Source organism: Schistocerca cancellata, chromosome 6, assembly GCF_023864275.1.
Source record: "Schistocerca cancellata isolate TAMUIC-IGC-003103 chromosome 6, iqSchCanc2.1, whole genome shotgun sequence".
NCBI lineage: Eukaryota > Metazoa > Arthropoda > Insecta > Orthoptera > Acrididae > Schistocerca > Schistocerca cancellata.
Window position 1 is genome coordinate 317,632,660 of NC_064631.1, and position 21,826 is coordinate 317,654,485.

The 21,826-nt window shown below is 43.8% G+C and overlaps 1 protein-coding gene across 1 annotated transcript in view; it reads right to left on the minus strand.

Annotated features, from left to right (window-relative positions):
• LOC126191481 (rho guanine nucleotide exchange factor 18) overlaps window positions 1-21,826 on the minus strand; it is a 640,188-nt gene that overhangs the window by 247,488 nt on the left and 370,874 nt on the right. The window contains exon 12 of the mRNA XM_049932364.1: window positions 5,521-5,594. Within this exon, the coding sequence (XP_049788321.1) occupies window positions 5,521-5,594 (74 nt within the window). The remainder of the gene's footprint in view (window positions 1-5,520; window positions 5,595-21,826) is intronic.

Below are 21,826 nucleotides of genomic sequence, written 5' to 3' on the forward strand. Positions count from 1 at the left end.
AATCTATCCTTTCTGAAAACCATTAACTCCTTGGTAAAAACCTAGACTAAACTTCTCTCCGGGTTTCAGTATTTGTAATGAGTGCAGCTTCAGTGCTTTCTATTAGCTAGCACTTGGAGCTGTTCAACACAGCTACAACAATTTACAACAATACAGACGTTTCCTAGGTCCACCCTTATCCTGTAGCACAATAAAGCACGAAAATTTTAACAACATTACAGATCCATTAAGTTTCGGGAATGCAGCCGCATGAATTCTGCTTCTTCTTCTAATATTTCGGCTGTATACCTTTCAGCCATCTTCAGAGAGAGCCGTACGACTGACGCTCCAGCGCTCGCTCCATCCTTTTAAACTCGCGGACCACGCCACTGCGCATGCGGCCACAGATAAACAAGGCGCCAGTGATGTTGATCGGCGGCAAAGATGTACAATATGCATGAGTTACGTCTGTGGCTGCGCATTCGATCCATGCTGGGAGGTCGATGTATTACTGGGAGCTGAACTGTAGCGACATCTTTGTAAGTTCAATATTGAAAGTGCCGGATTCCATGATTTATCTAATGTGAAACCGCTGTCTCTATTAATTAAATTCTTCGTCAAGCGGATTTCAATGGCCTCTTTTACTACGGAGTCCCAGAAAGATGAAACAGAAATCAGAATTTCGACATTTTCATATACCATAGAGTGACCAGAATCAATACAATGCTCTGCCACAGCCGATTTACTGGGTTGTAAGAGCCGGTGTACCTGCGATGTTCTGTACACCTCTCTTGGACTGTACGATTAGTTTGTCCGATATATGAAAGGCAACATTCACATGGTATCTTGTAAACTCCAGGCTTGCGGAGTAGTAAGTCATCTTTAACGGAGCCCAGGAGTGCAGCCATCTTCGCCGGTGGACGAAAAATCACTTTTACTTTATGTTTAGTGAGGATCCATCCTATTTTGGATGAAAGGCTTCCCACATACGGCAGGAAAGCCATGGATTTAAATGTTTCCTCGTCATCTTCTGCATTCCTTACGGACACCTTAGGTTTTATTTGTAGTGCCATACGTATCTGTTGTGGAGAATACCCGTTGTCCTCAAAAACTCTCTTCAGATGTAAAAGTTCGTCTTTTAAACTACTTTCATCAGATACGACGTGTGCTCGGTGTACCAAAGTTCTTAGAACACTTCTCGTCTGCGAAGGATGGTGACAACTATTTGCATGTAAATATAAGTCCGTATGGGTCGGTTTCCGATATACTGCATGACCCAAAGTGCCATCTTCTTTGCGCCGAACCAAGACATCCAGAAATGGAAGACATCCCTCCTTTTCCACTTCCATTGTAAACTGAATTTGTCCATGGATGGAATTAAAATGGTTTAAGAAGTCTTGCAATTTGTCCTCGCCATGGGGCCACACTACAAAAGTATCATCAACATACCTCCAAAAAACTGTGGGCTTCAAACTAGCAGACTCCAGGGCCTTCTTCTCGAAGTCCTCCATAAATAAATTGGCCACAAAGGGTGACAAAGGACTACCCATGGCAACACCGTCAGTCTGTTCAAAAAAGTCGTTATTGAATAAAAATTATGTGGAGGTCATCACATGGTGAAACAAAGCTAAAATCTCCTTGTCAAAACTTTTTCCAGTGAGATCTAAAGATTCAGAGAGAGGTACCTTAGTAAATAGTGACACTACATCAAAGCTAACTAATAGATCAGAGGTGTTCAGTTTCAAAGATTTTAATTTGCCAATGAAATCTGCAGAGTTCCTTATATGATGATCACATTTTCCCACAAGCGGCCTCAATAGTGACGCCAGGTGCTTGGCACAATCATAGTTGGGAGAACCAATCTTGCTCATGATAGGACGTAGAGGAACGTCTTTCTTATGGATCTTTGGGAGTCCAAAGATGAAATAAGACGTGAAACTTGTCGAGCTGTTATGAAGGCTCGCCCACAAAGAAGCAATGTATCTGTGGCAGAGAGGACTGCACTATGTATGCTCCGCCAAGATACCGAAACGGTGGTTCTCCCTGCTGATAAAGGCAATGCCACCATTTTAATGTCACGTGACGACTATCATGATAAGATATACAGCTTACTGAATGATAGTATGTACCGGAAGATCAGTAAGGACCCCACCAACAGGGTGGTAAGGAAGACGGCGTCGCTTTTGAATGCCTCCCCATTTCCACCGGAAGTCATACGAAGACTGAAACAAAGTGGTGCAGTGCCTCCAAGGCTTTATGGACTCCCAAAGATCCATAAGAAAGACGTTCCTCTACGTCCTATCGTGAGCAATATTGGTTCTCCCAACTATGATTGTGCCAAGCACCTGGCGTCACTATTGAGGCCGCTTGTGGGAAAATGTGATCATCATATAAGGAACTCTGCAGATTTCATTGGCAAATTAAAATCTTTGAAACTGAACACCTTCGATCTATTAGTTAGCTTTGATGTAGTGTCGCTATTTACTAAGGTACCTCTCTCTGAATCTTTAGATCTCAATGGAAAAAGTTTTGACAAGGAGATTTTAGCTTTGTTTCACCATGTGATGACCTCCACATACTTTTTATTTAATAACGACTTTTTTGAACAGACTGACGGTGTTGCCATGGGTAGTCCTTTGTCACCCTTGGTGCCCAATTTATTTATGGAGGACTTCGAGAAGAAGGCCCTGGAGTCTGCTAGTTTGAAGCCCACAGTTTTTTGGAGGTACGCTGATGATACTTTTGTAGTGTGGCCCCATGGCTAGGACAAATTGCAAGACTTCTTAAACCATTTTAATTCCATCCATGGACAAATTCAGTTTACAATGGAAGTGGAAAAGGAGGGATGTCTTCCTTTTCTGGATGTCTTGGTTCGGCGCAAAGAAGATGGCACTTTGGGTCATGCAGTATATCGGAAACCGACCCATACGGACTTATATTTACATGCAAATAGTTATCACCATCCTTCGCAGACGAGTAGTGTTCTAAGAACTTTGGTACACCGAGCACACGTCATATCTGATGAAAGTAGTTTAAAAGACGAACTTTTACATCTGAAGGGAGTTTTTGAGGACAACGGGTATTCTCCACAACAGATAATAAGGCACTACAAATAAAACCTAAGGTGTCCGTAAGGAATGCAGAAGATGATGAGGAAACATTTAAATCCATGGCTTTCCTGCCGTATGTGGGAAGCCTTTCATCCAAAATAGGATGGATCCTCACTAAACATAAAGTAAAAGTGATTTTTCGTCCACCGGCGAAGACGGCTGCACTCCTGGGCTCCGTTAAAGATGACTTACTACTCCGCAAGCCTGGAGTTTACAAGATACCATGTGAATGTGGCCTTTCATATATCAGACAAACTAATCATACAGTCCAAGAGAGGTGTACAGAACATCGCAGGTACACTCGGCTCTTACAACCCAGTAAATCGGCTGTGGCAGAGGATTGTATTGATTTTGGTCACTCTACGGTATATGAAAATGTCGAAATTCTGACTTCTGTTTCATCTTTCTGGGACTCCGTAGTAAAAGAGGCCATTGAAATCCGCTTGACGAAGAATTTAATTAATAGAGACAGCGGTTTCACATTAGATAAATCATGGAATCCGGCACTTTCAATATTGAACTTACAAAGATGTCGCTACAGTTCAGCTCCCAGTAATACATCGACCTCCCAGCATGGATCGAATGCGCAGCCACAGACGTAACTCATGCATATTGTACGTCTTTGCCGCCGATCAACATCACTGGCGCCTTGTTTATCTGTGGCCGCATGCGCAGTGGCGCGGTCCGCGGGTTTAAAAGGATGGAGCGAGCGCTGGAGCGTCAGTCGTACGGCTCTCTCTGAAAATGGCTGAAAGGTATGCAGCCCAAATATTAGAAGAAGAAGCAGAATTCATGCGGCTGCATTCCCGAAACTTAATGAAGCAGTCTTTGCGCTGCGAAAACTTGAAGATTCACAACATTACAGATGTTTCCTAGGTCTACCCTTATCCTGTAGCACAATAAAGCACGAAAATTTTAAACTGAAGTTATTGTCGATTATACTTCTTGCACAGTCAATCTAGTTATGCTATCAACTGTGAGTAATGGATAAAATTAAATCCACTATGTTTCTGTAAGCAAAACACTGCAACAAAGGATAAATTTTATACATTTTCAGTGCTGTTTACAAGTAAATAAAAAATATACCAAAATAAAGTGTTAAGTAGTAAGAAAAACCAAAGTAAAAATCTGAAGTAGGAATACAGTTAATTTTAAAAGCATCATTTGACAGCAATAACTCCAGGCAGTGAGTTAACAAAGAGGCAGAACACTCTTCGTTGGTTTCATAGCTGTAAGATTATATTATTGCAGTCCTGCTATACGAGTACTTTCTACTGAAAGAACATACTGGATAAAATTTCACCATTCACCCGTTTGCTTCCAAATACAATTAAGAATTGCAAAGCATACAATGAAACTTCAGTCACTGTTCCTACAAGACACACACAAAGAATATGCTGGTATGACAGGCACTCAGTCAAAAATTTAAGTGGCTAACCACACTTGGAAAAGCAAGCATGTGATACTCCACAAATTGATAAAAGCATCAAATACATTTTTTTAGAACCATAAAACATATTGACAAAGCTGCCTTTTCTTACACTATTCCTATTTGTTCATCATCTGATGAATATTTGAAACTGATGGTAACATTAAAGCTGAAAAGGACTGATTTCATGAGTTGTTACACTTAAGTTGCTTAGAATTTTAAGAATTGTCAGGAAATGTCATCACCAGGTCCATCAAAAGATTTATACATAAATGTATTGACGAGAAAAGAACTCTTGAAAAGAACCAAATCTAGGAAAGCAGCAGGATTTACTCCATTGCAGAAGGCTTTATACTGGAATGGAGGCAAGTATAAAAGCATTAGATGAGAAGTCGTTTGGAAAACAATGATACACCTGCAAAATTAATATTGATTTAGAATATAACTGACCCAGAAAATTAAGTTATGTACAATTTTTGCTTGGAGTTACTGAGAAAGATCACTCTTTGTGCAAATGTTTGCATTAGTACACATGAAACAGATGAAAACTAATGTGGACCATTTGGTAAAATAGATATATATATATATATATCCGCTCCCGGGATTGGAATGACTCCTTACCCTCTCCCTTAAAACCCACATCCTTTTGTCTTTCCCTCTCCTTCCCTCTTTCCTGATGAAGCAACCGTGGGTTGTGAAAGCTTGAATTTTGTGTGTGTGTTTGTGTTTGTTAGTGTATCTATCAACATACCAACACTTTCGTTGTATATATATAAACAAAGATGCTGTAACTTACCAAACGAAATGTTGGTATGTTGATAGAGACTATAACAAACACACACACAAATTTCAAGCTTTCGTAACCCATTTTTCCCACGCGGACTGTCTCCCTCTATATAATTAACAACATAGTCATTCATTTTTTGATCAACTCTCAAGTAGCTGTCATTATTTCGTGGTCACATTAAACCTAAGGTAACACAAATAAAGCAGTTACTTTACCTTAGAAATCTTTGGTTTGCTACAGTCTTGAATCTGATCTTTACACGAATTCTGGTGGACAGTAGTCATGCAATCTGTAACATTAAAAAACTTTTTTTAAATGGTTTGTTATCTTTAATAACTACAAATAAATAAATTGCAGAGCTGCTATCAGCACACTAAGTGAAAGTATGATTACTTACTGAGAAAATGATACTGAGGTTAGCTAACAGTTTTAGGGACCAGAAAGATCTGTCAAGTCTGAATATCATTTATGTGGTGCACACTCCTCTTTTCCATTTGTACAGTTTAAACGAGAACATTCAGCAAACATCTGATACCAGTTGCAAGTAATCAAAATTAACTGACTGCATGACAACTCTTAACATCAATTGGAAAATCTCATACATAAGTAATATTCCAAGCATATCATCTATGTCTTCTCACTTTTATGATGTATATTCCATTCTTCATCTTCATTATATGATCCTGACAACTATCTCGCTTAAGAGGAAAGAAACATTTTTACCATTCTTTAGATAGGATATTACAACATTAAGGGATGGAGGGGGGTTCTTGCACCGAGACAAGAGTACTACACACTGAATTTGCTTTCACACATGTAAGTATTTGCCAGATCATGGATTGTTACACCCTTATAAACACTCTAAACACTCCCAGATGGTGACATATTGCCTATCACTTTTGCCTCAACATTTTTGGCTGACAGTTTGACAAAAAAAATCACTAAACAAACACTGACCAAACATCCCAAGAAAAAACTCAACAGGCAGTAAGTCAACAAGTAGCCACTACAGCTACAACAGTTTTGTACTTTCAGATGGTGTCAAATGGTTTTGCAGGTTTCCACAACAGAACAATTAAGTGTGTGTACATTACGAATGTCTGCTGCATAAGTTAATTTCTTTTTGGCAGCTAAACATATACTAATCCAATGTCCAGGTGCAAGCTGTGGAACTGGTCCTCCATCTATGCTTTTATCAACACAGACACAATTTTGGAGCATCCTTAACAATGTGAAAAATGTGCAAACACGACCTTCCCCATATTTGTAGCACTAAGTCCTGTAGCAAGTCTGTAAGAATGTTTTTAATAATGTCCTTGCAGACAGCACCCGTAAAATATGCTGGAAAAACATATACTACATTTCCAGTTTACCCATTAATCATAAACTGCTTCTTGTACCTAACATAGATTTTAATCTATCCACAAATGCTGGTTGTGAATATAGTAATTAATTTATGAAAATGACTGAGAATACAAACAAAGGATTAGCAGTCAGGGCAATAAACCTATCACAAAGGTTCTTCTGTGGTTATGATTAAGTTGAATGTGATGTAGATATTTGACTGTCCATGAAATATCTTTCATGTGACAGAGTGTACAGCTTGTTCCTGGTAGTTATACACACAAATGTTGGCCACCTTGATCCACCGATTTTAGTGCTATGGTTCTTGTCTTAGCAATGTGAAAATAAATAGTGAATCAATCACATTCCCATTACCGTTCACATAGCAATTTACAGACGACCTACTGTGGATATACACATATTCATTAACAAAGTAGAAACAATGCTTAACATTCTTTTTACTGAAAGAGCCACTGAAGTTGTCTGTGGGGATTTCAACATAATCATATGAGTGAAAGTAGGCTAAAAAATCACTTCCTAAATCTATTATGTAGTTTCAATCTGTTCCCACACACAAATGAACCCACAAGAATAACATATAATACAAACAGTCTTATAGATAATATATCTTCAAATGTACAATCTATAGAAGTAGAAGTAACAAATATTGATTTGGGGTTATCAGACCATAATGCTCTTGTCCTTCAAATTCCTTCAATGCTACTGCAAGAAAAAAAAAAAAGTGCACTTCACGTATAAAAGAAAATTTTCCATTGAGAACTGTATAGAATTTACAAATATCCTAACTAGTGAATCCTGGTCAGAAGTGCTGTCCCTAACAAATACGAATGACGCATATAACACTTTTTCCTTCAATTTTCATAGGATATTTCGAAATTTGTTTTCTGAAGAAGCTGTCAAAAATCACATCACATCACAATACAAAGCCAAGTTCTTGGATCACAGCTGGCACAGAACTTCTTGTGGAACTCTAAAGAGACTAAATACAAAATTGAAGGCATCGACAGATCCACAGTTCATAGAATATGTTAAGAATTACAAGAGGGTATATCGAAAAGTAATTGCCAAGGGAAAATCTATGAGTAATGACAACTTAATAAGACAGTCTGGTAAAAAATCAAAAGCCATCTAGGGTATTGTGAAGACAAACAGAAAAGAGATGTGAAGACTAGGATATCATACTCAAAAACACAGAAAATGTCAATATTAAAAAACAAGATTTGCCAAATTACATCAAGAATCATTTCATAAATGCATCAGCTTCATTAAGCTCGAAATTTACACAAAAAAAAAAAAAAAAAAAAAAAAAAAAAAACTTTATTTCCAAAAGCTGCTTGTAGCATGAGGATAGATCCAACAGACGAACATGAGGTTCAAAGTAATAAAATGATTGAAACCTAAAATGTCAGCAGGGGTAGATGGGGTGCACGTTTATATCATAACAATGACATCTGCACAAATCTCAAGGCCCTTGGCATACATAGCCAACTTATCATTTAGTGAAGTAGTTTCTGGAAAGGATGAAAAAGTCAAAAGTGAAGCCATTATTCAAAAACGACGACAAGCATAACGTAGAAAACTATCAGCCAATATCCCTCCTGCCAGCATTTTCCAAAATAATAGAAAAATTAATGAAGCACAGAATCAACAAGTATCTAAATGACCATAAGTTACTAAATAGAAATCAACATGACTTCCAGGCAAGTAAAAATACAGAAACAGCACTAATGTGCTACACTGAACAAATAATCAAAAATCTAGGAAAAGACAACAGCATAGTTGGAAGAAATTTAGATCTCTACAAAGCATTTGACACTATCAATCATGGTATTCTTTTAGAAAAACTGGAAGCATTAGGTATTCATGGGACAGGATAAAAGTGGTTTGAATCATACCTACAACACACAACACAGATAGTAGGACTGAGGTCAAATTACTCCAACCACAAAATAAATTTAGTATCAGATGCACCAAAGAAAATGCTGTACACAATTACTGATCAAGTAATAAAGGATGTCCACACTTGCTTCAATGCAAACCAGTTGACATTAAAGGCAAATAAAACAAATTATATGCAGTCTGGGAAAATATGTTAAAATGTAAATCTTGATTGTTGTTCGGTGACAAGGCCACAGACAATGTGGCAACAACAATATTGCTGGGGATACATGTAGATGAAATCAATTTTAATAATCATGTAATAAAACTTGTGCAGAAATTTAACTCAGCCTGTTTTGCTCTTAGAATTATTGCAAATGTCTGTACCGCATAGGGTGCCAGGATGGCATAATTTGGCTATTTTCAGTCTCTTGCAACATACGGAGTAATATTTTGGGGTTCCACCACTTGCTGTCTAAAACAAATCTTAGTTTTACAGAAGACATCTACCCAAATAATAACACAGAGACACAATGCAAACCCTTATTCAACAAGGTTGAAGTTCTAACTATATATATATATATATATATATATATATAAAAACAAAGATGAAGTGACTTACCAAATGAAAGTGCTGGCAGGTCGACAGACACACAAACATACACACAAAATTCAAGCTTTCGCAGCAAACTGTTGCCTCATCAGGAAAGAGGGAAGGAGAGGGAAAGACAAAAGGATGTGGGTTTTAAGGGAGAGGGTAAGGAGTCATTCCAATCCCGGGAGCGGAAAGACTTACCTTAGGGGGAAAAAAGGACAGGTATACACTTGCGCGCACACACACATATCCATCCACACATACACAGACACAAGCAGACATTTGTAAAGGCAAAGAGTTTGGGCAGAGATGTCAGTCGAGGCGGAAGTACACAGGCAAAGAAGTTGTTGAAAGACAGGTGAGGTATGAGCGGCGGCAAATTGAAATTAGAAATTAGCGGAGATTGAGGCCTGGCGGATAGCGAGAAGAGAGGATATGCTGAAGGGCAAGTTCCCATCTCCGGAGTTCTGACAGGTTGGTGTTAGTGGGAAGTACCAGATAACCCGGACTTTTTTTTTTTTTTTGGTGGTTTTAGGGCGCACAACTTCAATGGTCATTAGCGCCCTGACTACTCTAAGAATGCACCGCGAGGCACAAGGTGACAACAACAACTAAAAGGGAAAACACGATAAAAGAGACTGACAGGCATAGGATTAAAAAACATCATCAAATGTCCTTAGCGAGGTTCGTCAAATTGATAAAACAAAGAACACGAGCAGCTGCTCGTGGGTCATCCGCTAAAATAGCATCGAAAGTATTAGGCAGGTTAAGATTGAGGCGCAGTTGGTTAAGATCTGGACAGGACAGTAAAATGTGTCTAACCGTCAGCAAGTGCCCACATGGGCAGAACGGCGCCGGCGCAGCCGTCAGCAGATGGCGATGGCTGAACCGGCAGTGTCCAATTCTTAACCGGGCTAAAACGACCTCCTCCCGCCGAGAAGGGCGTGAGGAGGACGTCCAAGCCACGGGAAGAGGTTTTAAGGCCCGAAGCTTGTTGTCGGTAAGTGCAGCCCAATCGGCATGCCACAGCGACACAACGTGCCGACAAATGACCCTGCTAAAATCGGACGAAGGGACACAACAAGAAGCTGTCCGAGGCTGGAGGACCGCAGCCTTGGCCGCGGCATCTGCAGCTTCGTTCCCAGGGATACCGACATGCCCAGGAACCCACATAAAGCTAACCGGCGGACCGACGTCCACCAGCCACTGAAGAGAGCGTTGGTTCCGGTGTACGAAAGGGTGAACCGGGTACGGATCACTGAGGCTCTGGATGGCGCTCAGGGAATCTGAGCAGATGACATAAGCAGAATATCGGTGGCGGCAGATGTAAGGACAGCCTGGTAGAGGGCAAAGAGCTCAGCTGTGAAGACCGAACAATGGTCATGGAGCCGGTATTTGAAACTTTGTGCCCCGACAATAAAGGAACACCCGACCCCGTCATTGGTCTTAGAGCCATCTGTATAAATGAAAGTCATGTTGATGAACTTCGAACGAAGTTCCAAAAAACGGGAGTGGTAGACCGAACCGGGGGTGACCTCTTTTGGGAGCGAGCTGAGGTCAAGGTGAACGCGGACCTGAGCCTGGAGCCAAGGTGGCGTGTGGCTCTCGCCCACTCGAAAGGTTGCAGGGAGTGAAAAATGAAGGTGTTGAAGGAGGCGACGAAAGCGAACTCCAGGGGGTAGCAGGGCAGAGACATACAACCCGTATTGAAGGTCAAGAGAGTCGTCAAAAAAGGAATGATAAGACGGATGGTCGGGCATTGACAGTAGCCGACAGGCATACCGACAAAGCAGTATATCGCGCCGGTAAGTGAGTGGCAATTCGCCAGCGTCAGCATGAAGACTCTCTTACGGGACTGGTATAAAATGCTCCGATCGCAAGTCGTAAACCCCGATGTTGTATGGAGTTGAGGCGGCGTAAGATGGATGGCCGTGCAGAGGAGTATACGAAGCTCCCATAATCCAGCTTGGAGCGGACGATCGACCGATATAGACGAAGTAGGACGGTTCGATCCGCTCCCCACGACATACCACTGAGAACACGGAGGACATTTAAAGAACGGGTACAACGGGCGGCCAAATATGACACATGTGGAGACCAGCTAAGTTTCCTGTCAAAGGTGAGGCCTAAAAATTTGGTTGTCTCCACGATTGGGAGAGCAACGGGACCAAGTCGTAAGGACGGTGGGAGAAACTCTTTGTAGCGCCAGAAGTTAATACAGACCGTCTTCTCGGCAGAAAAACGGAAGCCATTGGCGACACTCCAGGAGTAAAGACGGTCAAGAGAACGCTGAAGACAGCACTCCAGGACTCGTGTACGCTGCGCGCTGCAATAGATGGTAAAATCGTCCACAAAAAGGGAGCCTGATATATCAGCTGAGAGGCAATCCATTATTGGATTGATCGCGATGGCGAACAGAGCGACGCTCAAAACTGAGCCCTGTGGCACCCCATTCTCCTGGCGAAAGGTGTCGGACAGGACAGAACCCACACGTACCCTGAACTGTCGATCCATTAAAAAGGAACGAATAAAAAGAGGGAGGCGACCGCGAAGGCCCCATGTATGCAAGGTGCGGAGAATGCCCGCCCTCCAACAGGTGTCGTAAGCCTTCTCCAAATCAAAGAACACAGCCGCGGTCGGGCGCTTCCGCAAGAAGTTATTCATAATGAAGGTCGACAAGGTAACCAGATGGTCAACAGCAGAGTGGCGCCTACGAAATCCACATTGGACAGTGGTAAGTAGGCGTCGAGACTCAAGCAGCCAAACCAATCGAGAGTTAACCATTCGCTCCATCACTTTACAGACACAGCTGGTAAGTGAGATAGGTCGATAACTGGAAGGCAAGTGCTTGTCCTTCCCCGGCTTAGGAATCGGGACAACAATAGACTCGCGCCAGCATGCGGGAACATGTCCCTCAATCCAGATGAGATTGTATGTACGAAGAAGAAAACCTTTACCCGCAGGAGAAAGGTTCTTCAGCATCTGAATATGAATAGAATCAGGCCCTGGAGCGGAGGACCGTGATCGGCCAAGTGCGGTTTCGAGTTCCCGCATGGTGAATGGGGCATTATAACTTTCACAATTCGAGGCGCAAAAGTCAGGTGGCCTAGCCTCCTGTGCCTGTTTGCGGGGGAGGAAGGCAGGGTGGTAATGAGCGGAGCTCGAAACCTCGGCGAAAAAGCGGCCGAAGGCATTGGAGACAGCCTCAGGGGCCACAAGGACTTCATTCGCGACCTTCAAGCCAGAAACTGGGGAGTGGACCTTAGTGCCAGACAGCCGGCGCAGGCTACCCCAGACACCAGAAGAAGGAGTAAAACTGTTGAAGGTGCTTGTGAAAGCAGCCCAGCTGGCTTTCTTGCTTTCTTTAATAATACGACGACACTGAGCACGTAATCGTTTATAATTAATACAATTCGCCACTGTAGGGTGGCGTTTAAAGGTGCGTAAAGCACGTCGACGAGCACGTAAAGCGTCTCTACATGCTGCGGTCCACCAGGGGACCGGTACGCGACGTGGAGAAGAAGTAGGGTGAGGGATGGAATATTCAGCAGCAGCGAGAATGACTTCCGTGAGGTGTGCGACCTGACGATCGCAGCTTGTGAAGGTTTGATCCTGAAAGGTCGCCCTGGAGGAGAAGAGCCCCCAGTCTGCCTTGGAGATTGTCCAACTAGAGGAGCACGGAGAGGGAGTATGCTGCAGGAGATGGATAACACACGGGAAGTGGTCGCTCGAATATGTATCAGCAAGTGCATACCACTCAAACCGGCGTGCAAGTTGGGGAGTACATATAGAGAGGTCTAAATGGGAATAGGTATGAGATGTGTCCGAAAGAAAAGTCGGGGCGCCAGTATTGAGGCAGACAAGATTGAGCTGGTTGAAAAGGTCTGCTAACAAGGAGCCCCTCGGGCAGGATGCTGGAGAGCCCCAAAGGGGATGGTGGGCATTGAAGTCTCCAGTTAACAAAAATAGTGCAGGTAGCTGAGCAATAAGTTGCATCATGTCTGCCCTGGTAACGGCAGATGACGATGGAGTGTAAACGGTACAAAAGGAAAACGTAAAAGTGGGGAGAGTAATGCGGATGGCAACTGCCTGCAGGCCGGTGTGCAACGTGATGGGATCGTAGTAAATATCATCCCGGACCAGCAACATAACGCCTCCATGAGCTGGGATACCTACCACAGGGGGTAGGTCAAAACGCACAGAGGTGTAGTGTGCCAAGGCAATTTGATCGCATGGGCGTAGCTTCGTTTCCTGGAGGGCTACGACGAGCGGACGATGCAAGCGGAGCAGCAACTTCAAGTCCTCTCGGTTGGAGCGAATGCTGCGAATATTCCAGTTAATAAGTGCCATTGTAAGAAAAGGAAGATGAGAGAAGGGGTCACCTCGAAGGCCGCTTAGGGCCTGGCTTCGAGCGAGCACTGCCGCCGCTATCAGTAGGCGGACAGTCATCGTCCATGGGATCTATAGGGTCATCGGCCATCTCGGGAGGATGGCCGGGAGGGGGAGCTTCCTCCGCCGGTGAACGGCCAGATGTACGGCTACCAGCGGTGCGGCCAGGCGAAACGGATGACGGCCTGGGGCGGCAACCGCTGGGTGGCGCAGGAGAAGAAAGGCGCCGTGGCGGAGAAGGAGAACTGTGCTTCCTATGCGCCTTTTTAGAAGGACATTTGGTGGAAGTACCGGTCGAAGGCTGGGAGGTCGAGGGACGGAGGAAGTCTGCACGGGATGGTTCCTTCTTAAAGGCCCGTGCATCTGACTTCGGGGTCTTCGACTTAGCAGAAGCTGAGGAAGTGGCTGGTGTCTGTGGGGTGATGGGAGGAAGAGGAGACGTCGACCGCGCGATCTTAGCGCTGGCCGAACGGACGACCGTGGTGCTGAAGGTCAGATCGCATGTCTGGGTTGCTACCTCCCGGGTAGTCCGAGGAGAGGCGAGGACAGTGCTGTATTTCCCCGCTGGGAGCAGCGTGGGCTTCCTACTAGCCAATAGCTTGCGAGCAGCCGAGGTGGACACTTTCTCTTTGACCCGTATTTCCTGGATACAGCGTTCTTCCTTATATACAGGACAGTCGCGGGAGGAGGCGGCATGGTCACCCTGACAGTTCACACAACGAGGAGACGGAGGTGGACAGTCACCCTCATGGGCATCCCTGCCACAAGTGACACATTTAGCCGCATTGGAGCAAGACTGTCGAGTGTGATTGAAACGCTGACACTGGTAGCAGCGCGTAGGTGTCGGGACATAGGGGCGAACAGAAATAACCTCGTAGCCCGCCTTGATGCGCGATGGCAGCTTAACACTATCGAAGGTCAAGAAAAGTGTCCGGGTCGGTACAAGGTCATTGTTGACCTTTTTCATGACCCTATGGACAGCCGTCACGCCCTGCTCAGCGAGGAAAGATTGAAGCTCCTCGTCAGTCAATCCGTCGAGGGAGCTACTATAGACTACACCACGAGACGAATTCAAAGTGCGGTGGGCCTCCACCCGGACAGGGAACGTGTGTACAAGAGTGTGGCCCGTAGCAGTTTTTGTGCCTGAAAGGCACTCTCAGTTTCGAGTAATAAGGTACCGTTACGCAACCTGGTACAAGATTTGACAGATCCGGCTATGGCATCTACGCCCTTCTGAATAACGAAAGGGTTGACAGAGGAAAAATCCTTTCCGTCCTCAGATCGAGAAACTACGAGGAACTGTGGGGCAGGCGGTAGTACTTTTGTCACTGTTGGCTGGCCACGTTTCCGTTTTTGGGTCGAAGTCGAAAGCGATGGAGTAGAATCCATTGCGGAGGAATCCCCCATGATTGCCAGCGTCTCCGATGGCGCGCTCCTTCCTGGTGGGGACCCTCTCAGAGGGCACTCCCGCCTTAGGTGAATGTTTACACCTCAGGTCACACCTCCCGAGAAACAGACGGAGGGACCAATCGGCATGGTCAGAAGGTATCAGCTCAGGCAATCACCCCTCCCCGGGCCTGGCCTTTACCAGGGGGTACGCACGTGCCTTACATGTCTACCCAGGGCGGGGACTTACGCATTACCCCGTCACCGGCTACGCGTGCGAACGCGTGGGTCGGCCTTCAGACACGCACAGGGAGGAAGGAAGAAGAGGAAAAAGAAGAGAGAGGGAGAAAGAGGACAGACCGTCTCAAACGCCGAGGCGGAGACCAGAGAAGGCAAGGAGAAGAAGGCAATGAGAAAGCAAGGAGAAGAAGGCAAGGACAAAAGCAAGGAGAAGAAGGCAATGAGAAGGCAAGGAGAAAAAGGCAATGAGAAGGCAAGGAGAAAAAGGCAATGAGAAGGCAAGAAGAAAAAGGCAATGAGAAGGCAAGGAGAAGTCAAGGGAAAGAGTAAGGAAGACAGTGAGGTGGAGAAGAGCAAAGAAAGGAACCAACAAAAGGAAGGAAGAAACGAGAAGTGAGAAACCAAAAAGACCAAGATTATAGGTCGTGAAACCGTCCGTCTCCGGACGCAGGCGCTAACTACCCCCGTGAGGGGGATGGACTCCTTTTAGTCGCCTCTTACGACAGGCAGGAATACCTCGGGCCTATTCTAATCCCCGGACCCGCAGGGGGGAACCGGATGGTGTAACACTGTGCCAAGATGTGCTGGCCGTGCACCAAGGCATGTTTAGCCACAGGGTGATCTTCATTACCAACAAACACTGTCTGACTGTGTGCGTTCATGCGAATGGCCAGTTTGTTGCTAGTCATTCCCACATAGAAGGCTTCACAGTGTAGGCAGGTCAGTTGGTAAATCACGTGGGTGCTTTCACATGTGGCTCTGCCTTTGATCGTGTACACCTTCCGGGTTACAGGACTGGAGTAGGTGGTGGTGGGAGGCTGCATGGGACAGGATTTACACCGGGGGCGGTTACAAGGGTAGGAACCAGAGGGTAGGGAAGGTGGTTTGGGGATTTCATAGGGATGAACTAAGAGGTTACAAAAGTTGAAAGTAGGGGGCGGGGGGGAGGGGGGGGGGGAGGGGGGGGGATTTGGTTATGGTTTGGAAGTGGGTTACGTATTATTGAGTATACATAGTTCATCCCTATGACATCCCCAAACCACCTTCTATTATAACCATATATATATATATATATATATATGTATATACCCTAGCCGAGCCTCAGGTACAGGGCGGGTCGCAGGTGGCGGATAGCGAACGATCCATCAGATATGGTGGACAGCTGCGAATAAGGGGAAACCCAAATAAGCAGTCCCGGACCGAGGCGGCAGCATCACAAGGGTGTTGGAAGGTGACTTTTGGCAAGGGTCACACTCATTCAAAAACCACAGAACCTGAAGACGTTGCTGTGTCATGGCGAGTAAGTGCCGCCATTACAATAAGCACTGTCAACACCCAAATCCAGGACGCGTCTGAAGTGGGAACCATCGGCATCCTGGTCAGCGTCTGTTCACACAATGTGCGGCTGGTCATAATGCGCCAGGAACTAACAATCCCTGGTTCTAAACACCCAGTGGAAACACTGGACCAACTTGATTACAAGCAATTATGACTCGTGCAAGTAATAACAACATTACCCCAGGTGGTAACCAATCCACGCATCAACAGATGGCAACCAGGAATTCGGATTCTGGGGAACCTGGACTTACACGATTACATCAGAGAAAGTCGGAGCTCTCTGGCAAACTTCCACTTAAAACACCTACATACATTGGAACCTTTAACATAAATACATTAATCCAACCAGGAAAACTTCTAAACCTTACAACAGAACTTGAAAAGCAAAAGATAGTAATACTAGCTTTACAGGAGACACGTTTTACAGATGAAGAAACATCAGATTATGGCAACTATCGCATCTTTAAGAGCAAGATGGATAAACGAATCGGAAGAGGAGCCCCCCATCTCGGGATGGCGTTTATCATACACAAGAGCGTGCTCAGCTCCATCAAGGAAGTTACTCCCGTAAATAATAGGATAATGACGATGCGCTTACAATGTGCCAACAAAACATACACAATGGTTAATGTTCATGCTCCCACAAACGGAGACAACAAGAAAAACCCCATAGAAACAGAAAAGTTCTGGGAAAATTTGGAGAATATAATGGCCAAGATTCCAAAAGATGATACAAAAGTTCTACTCGGCGATTTTAGTGCCCAAATTGGTAGAGAGAAAATCCACTAAAAAACCGTAGGCAAATATCCTGCACATAAATTTACCAATAAAAATGGTACAAGGCTCGTCAAACTATGTAAGCAGAATAACCTGAAGATAATGTCAACATCTCTAAGAAAATGTCCAAGAAAACAAAAGACATGGAGATCTCCTATACAACAAATTGGCGAGTTTCAAATAGATCATGTGGCGATTTCATACCCAGTACAAAAAGAAATTTACGACGTCCAAGTACGCAGAGGAGCAAACATTGATTCAGACCATTACTTAACTAGAATTAAAATCAAGTTTACAGCACGAAGAAGTCATCAGAAGAAAACAAAAATACAGAAATATGACACCAAGAAGATTAAAGAATCTAAAGTAAAAGAAGAATGGGAGAAGGAAAAGGCAAACACATGGGAAGAATTTCATTCTAAAATCACGCGAATAGCTAAGGAAACTATTCCCTTGAAAAAGATATTCAAACACCCTTGGTGGGATTCAGACTGTGAAAATGCATTGGAAAGGAGAAAAAAGGCATTTCAAGAATATAACAGTAAAAAATCACAAGAAAGTCTACATTTATTTAACGAGGTTAGAAAACAGGTTTCAAAATCTATTAGGCAAGCAAAAAGGAAGTACACAAAGGCACAACTGGATGCCATAGAAGAAAATTTCCAAAACTATAATACAAGAGACTTCTACAGAACTTTCGCAGATAAAATACGAGGATATATCCCTTAAAATTTATGTTTCAGAAAACCAGATGGTAAATTAGCCCTAACAAACCAGGAAAACTGTCAAGTATTGGCTCAATATTTTTCTAACCTACTAAATTGCCCAGAACCTAGTTTAAGGTTTCCCAAAGAAATCAGTGCCAACGCTCAACCGGATTCATTACCACCAACACAGGAAGAAATCAAATGTCACATTAAAAACTTAAAAAATAATAGAACATCTGGCGAAGATGGTATTGTTGCAGAGCTATTAAAAAACCTAGGACCAAAGACGTTGCAAGAGCTCACAAAAATAATAACAAAAATATGGGAAACAGAAAAATTACCAGAGGATTGGAAATGTGCCCTTATTCACCCGTTACATAAAAAAGGAGACAGAACAAATGTCAATAACTACAGGGGAATCTCACTTTTACAAGTCACCTACAAAATTCTCTCAACATGCCTGCTGAAAAGAACACAAGAGCAGCTGGAACGCCAAATTGGTGATTATCAAGCAGGCTTCCGCCCCGGTCGCTCATGCATAGAACAAATATTTAATTTAAAGACAATATTAAAACACAAAGCAATTAGAAATGCCCCCATAATTTGTACATTTGTAGATTTTAAGAAGCCTATGACTCAATTGACCGGCAATCTTTGTTTAACATTTTAGAGGAACTTGGACTTGACTCCAAAACACTAAGGCTTATCAAAGAATCACTGACAGACACTGTATCTAAAGTTAAATTCAGGGGAGAAATCTCTGAACCTTTTCTCATAAAAACTGGAGTACGTCAAGGTGACGGGCTATCTCCACTTCTGTTTAATATAGTCCTGGATAAAGTCATTAAGGAATGGAAAAAAGAATTAAAAAATCAATCCTACTGGAAACCAAGCCATCTTGGTAGAACCAAAGACAACGTGGAGGTATCTTGTTTAGCATTCGCGGACGACTTGGCCATACTTGCAGATGATGAAGAAATCGCCACCAAACAAATAGAGATCCTTAAGGAATGCGCGGATAAAGTAGGTTTACAAATTTCGTTTCAAAAGACAGAATTTTTCTGTACGAAATTCCATATACACAGTTTGAACACAAAATATGGAAAAAGAAATAGAGTAAAACATTTTAAATACCTAGGTGAAATTTTGGAGCCAACCGGAGGAGAGGAAGTTGCACAGAAGATCAGATAACAGAAAATGAAGAGAGCATATGGTATGACACATGAAATATACAATAAAAAATGCATCTCCTCGAACACAAAAATCAGACACTACTGCGCAGTAATTAAGCCAGCAGCACTATATGCTAGTGAAACGCTCACACTCCACACAAAATGTGACTTAGAAAAAATACTAAAAGAAGAACGCAAAATTATTAGAAAGATTTTAGGTCCAAAATTAACAGAAGAAACTATATCAAACCTGGCAGCAGACATAAGAAGGCGAAGATTAAAATTTTATGGACATGTCACTAGACTTCCCCCCACACGACTCACCAACAGAATTCTCACTTACATAGAAAAAGTCAAATCAACAACACCATGGATTAGCCAAGTAAGATTAGATTTACAAAAAGCAAATATTGAACTTAAAGATGTCAAAGATAGAAAAACTTTTAGAAATAAGGTGGAAAAGTGGATTGTATTGTCGGAGAAGGAAGCACTAAAGAGACCAGGAACGAAATGGACAGAAGAAAGAAAAAGAAAACATGGAGAACGAATGAAAGAAGTATGGAAGAAACGACGTCAGAAAGCTTTGCGTGATCCTTCTGGGTCCATTCGCGATAAGTAAGTGTCTCTCTCTCTCTCTCTCTCTCTCTCTCTCTCTCTCTCTCTCTCTATATATATATATATATATATATATATATATATATATATAAAGAAAGATGATGAGACTTTCCAAACAAAAGCGCTGGCAGGTCGATAGACACACAAACAAAAACAAACATACACACATAATTCTAGCTTTTGCAACCAACGGTTGCCTCGTCAGGAAAGAGGGAAAGACGAAAGGATTTGGGTTTTAAGGGAGAGGGTCATTCCAATCCCGGGAGCGGAAAGACTTACCTTAGGGGGAAAAAAGGACGGGTATACACCCGCGCACACACACACACACACACACACACACACACACACACACATCCATCCACACATATACAGACACATGCAGACATATACAGAGGCAAAGAGTTTGGGCAGATGTGACTTACCAAACGAAAGTGCTGGCAGGTCGATAGACACACAAACAAACACAAACATACACACAAAATTCAAGCATTCGCAACCAACAGTTGCTTCGTCAGGAAAGAGGGAAGGAGAGGGAAAGACGAAAGGATGTGGGTTTTAAGGGAGAGGGTAAGGAGTCATTCCAACCCCAGGAGCGGAAAGACTTACCTTAGGGGGAAAAGAGGACAGGTATACACTCGAACACACACACATATCCATCCGCACAAAGCAGGTTTGTAAAGGCAAAGAGTTTGGGCAGAGATGTCAATCGAGGCGGAAGTACAGAGGCAAAGATGTTGTTGAAAGACAGGTGACGTATGAGTGGCGGCAACTTGAAATTAGCGGACATTGAGGCCTGGTGGATAACGGGAAGAGAGGATATATTGAAGAGCAAGTTCCCATCTCCGGAGTTCAGATAGGTTGGTGTTAGTGGGAAGTATCCAGATAACCCGGACGGTGTAATACTGTGCCAAGATGTGCTGGCCATGCACCAAGGCATGTTTAGCCACAGGGTGATCCTCATTACCAACAAACACTGTCTGCCTGTGTCCATTCATGCGAATGGACAGTTTGTTGCTGGTCATTCCCACATAGAATGCGTCACAGTGTAGGCAGGTCAGTTGGTAGATCACGTGGGTGCTTTCACACGTGGCTCTGCCTTTGATCGTGTACACCTTCCGGGTTACAGGACTGGAGTAGGTGGTAGTGGGAGGGTGCATGGGACAGGATTTACACCGGGGGCGGTTACAAGGGTAGGAGCCAGAGGGTAGGGAAGGTGGTTTGGGGATTTCATGGGGATGAACTAAGAGGTTACGAAGGTTAGGTGGACGGCGGAAAGATACTCTAGGTGGAGTGGGGAGGATTTCATGAAGGATGGATCTCATTTCAGAGCAGGTGGAGTGGGAAGGATTTTATGAAGGATGGATCTCATTTCAGGGCAGGATTTGAGGAAGTCGTATCCCTGCTGGAGAGCCACATTCAGAGTCTGATCCAGTCCCGGAAAGTATCCTGTCACAAGTGGGGCACTTTTGTGGTTCTTCTGCGGGAGGTTCTGGGTTTGAGAGAATGAGGAAGTGGCTCTGATTATTTACTTCTGTACCAGGTCGGGAGGGTAGTTGCGGGATGCGAAAGCTGTTGTCAGGTTGTTGGTGTAATGGTTCAGGGATTCAGGACTGGAGCAGATTCGTTTGCCACGAAGACCTAGGCTGTAGGGAAGGGACCGTTTGATGTGGAATGGGTGGCAGCTGTCATAATGGAGGTACTGTTGCTTGTTGGTGGGTTTGATGTGGACGGACGTGTGAAGCTGGCCATTGGACAGGTGGAGGTCAACATCAAGGAAAGTGGCATGGGATTTGGAGTAGGACCAGGTGAATCTGATGGAACCAAAGGAGTTGAAGTTGGAGAGAAAATTCTGGAGTTCTTCTTCACTGTGAGTCCAGATCATGAAGATGTCATCAATAAATCTGTACCAAACTTTGGGTTGGCAGGCCTGGGTAACCAAGAAGGCTTCCTCTAAGCGACCCATGAATAGGTTGGCGTCGAGGTGGCCATCCTGGTACCCATGGCTGTTCCCTTTAATTGTTGGTATGTCTGATCTTCAAAAGTGAAGAAGTTGTGGGTC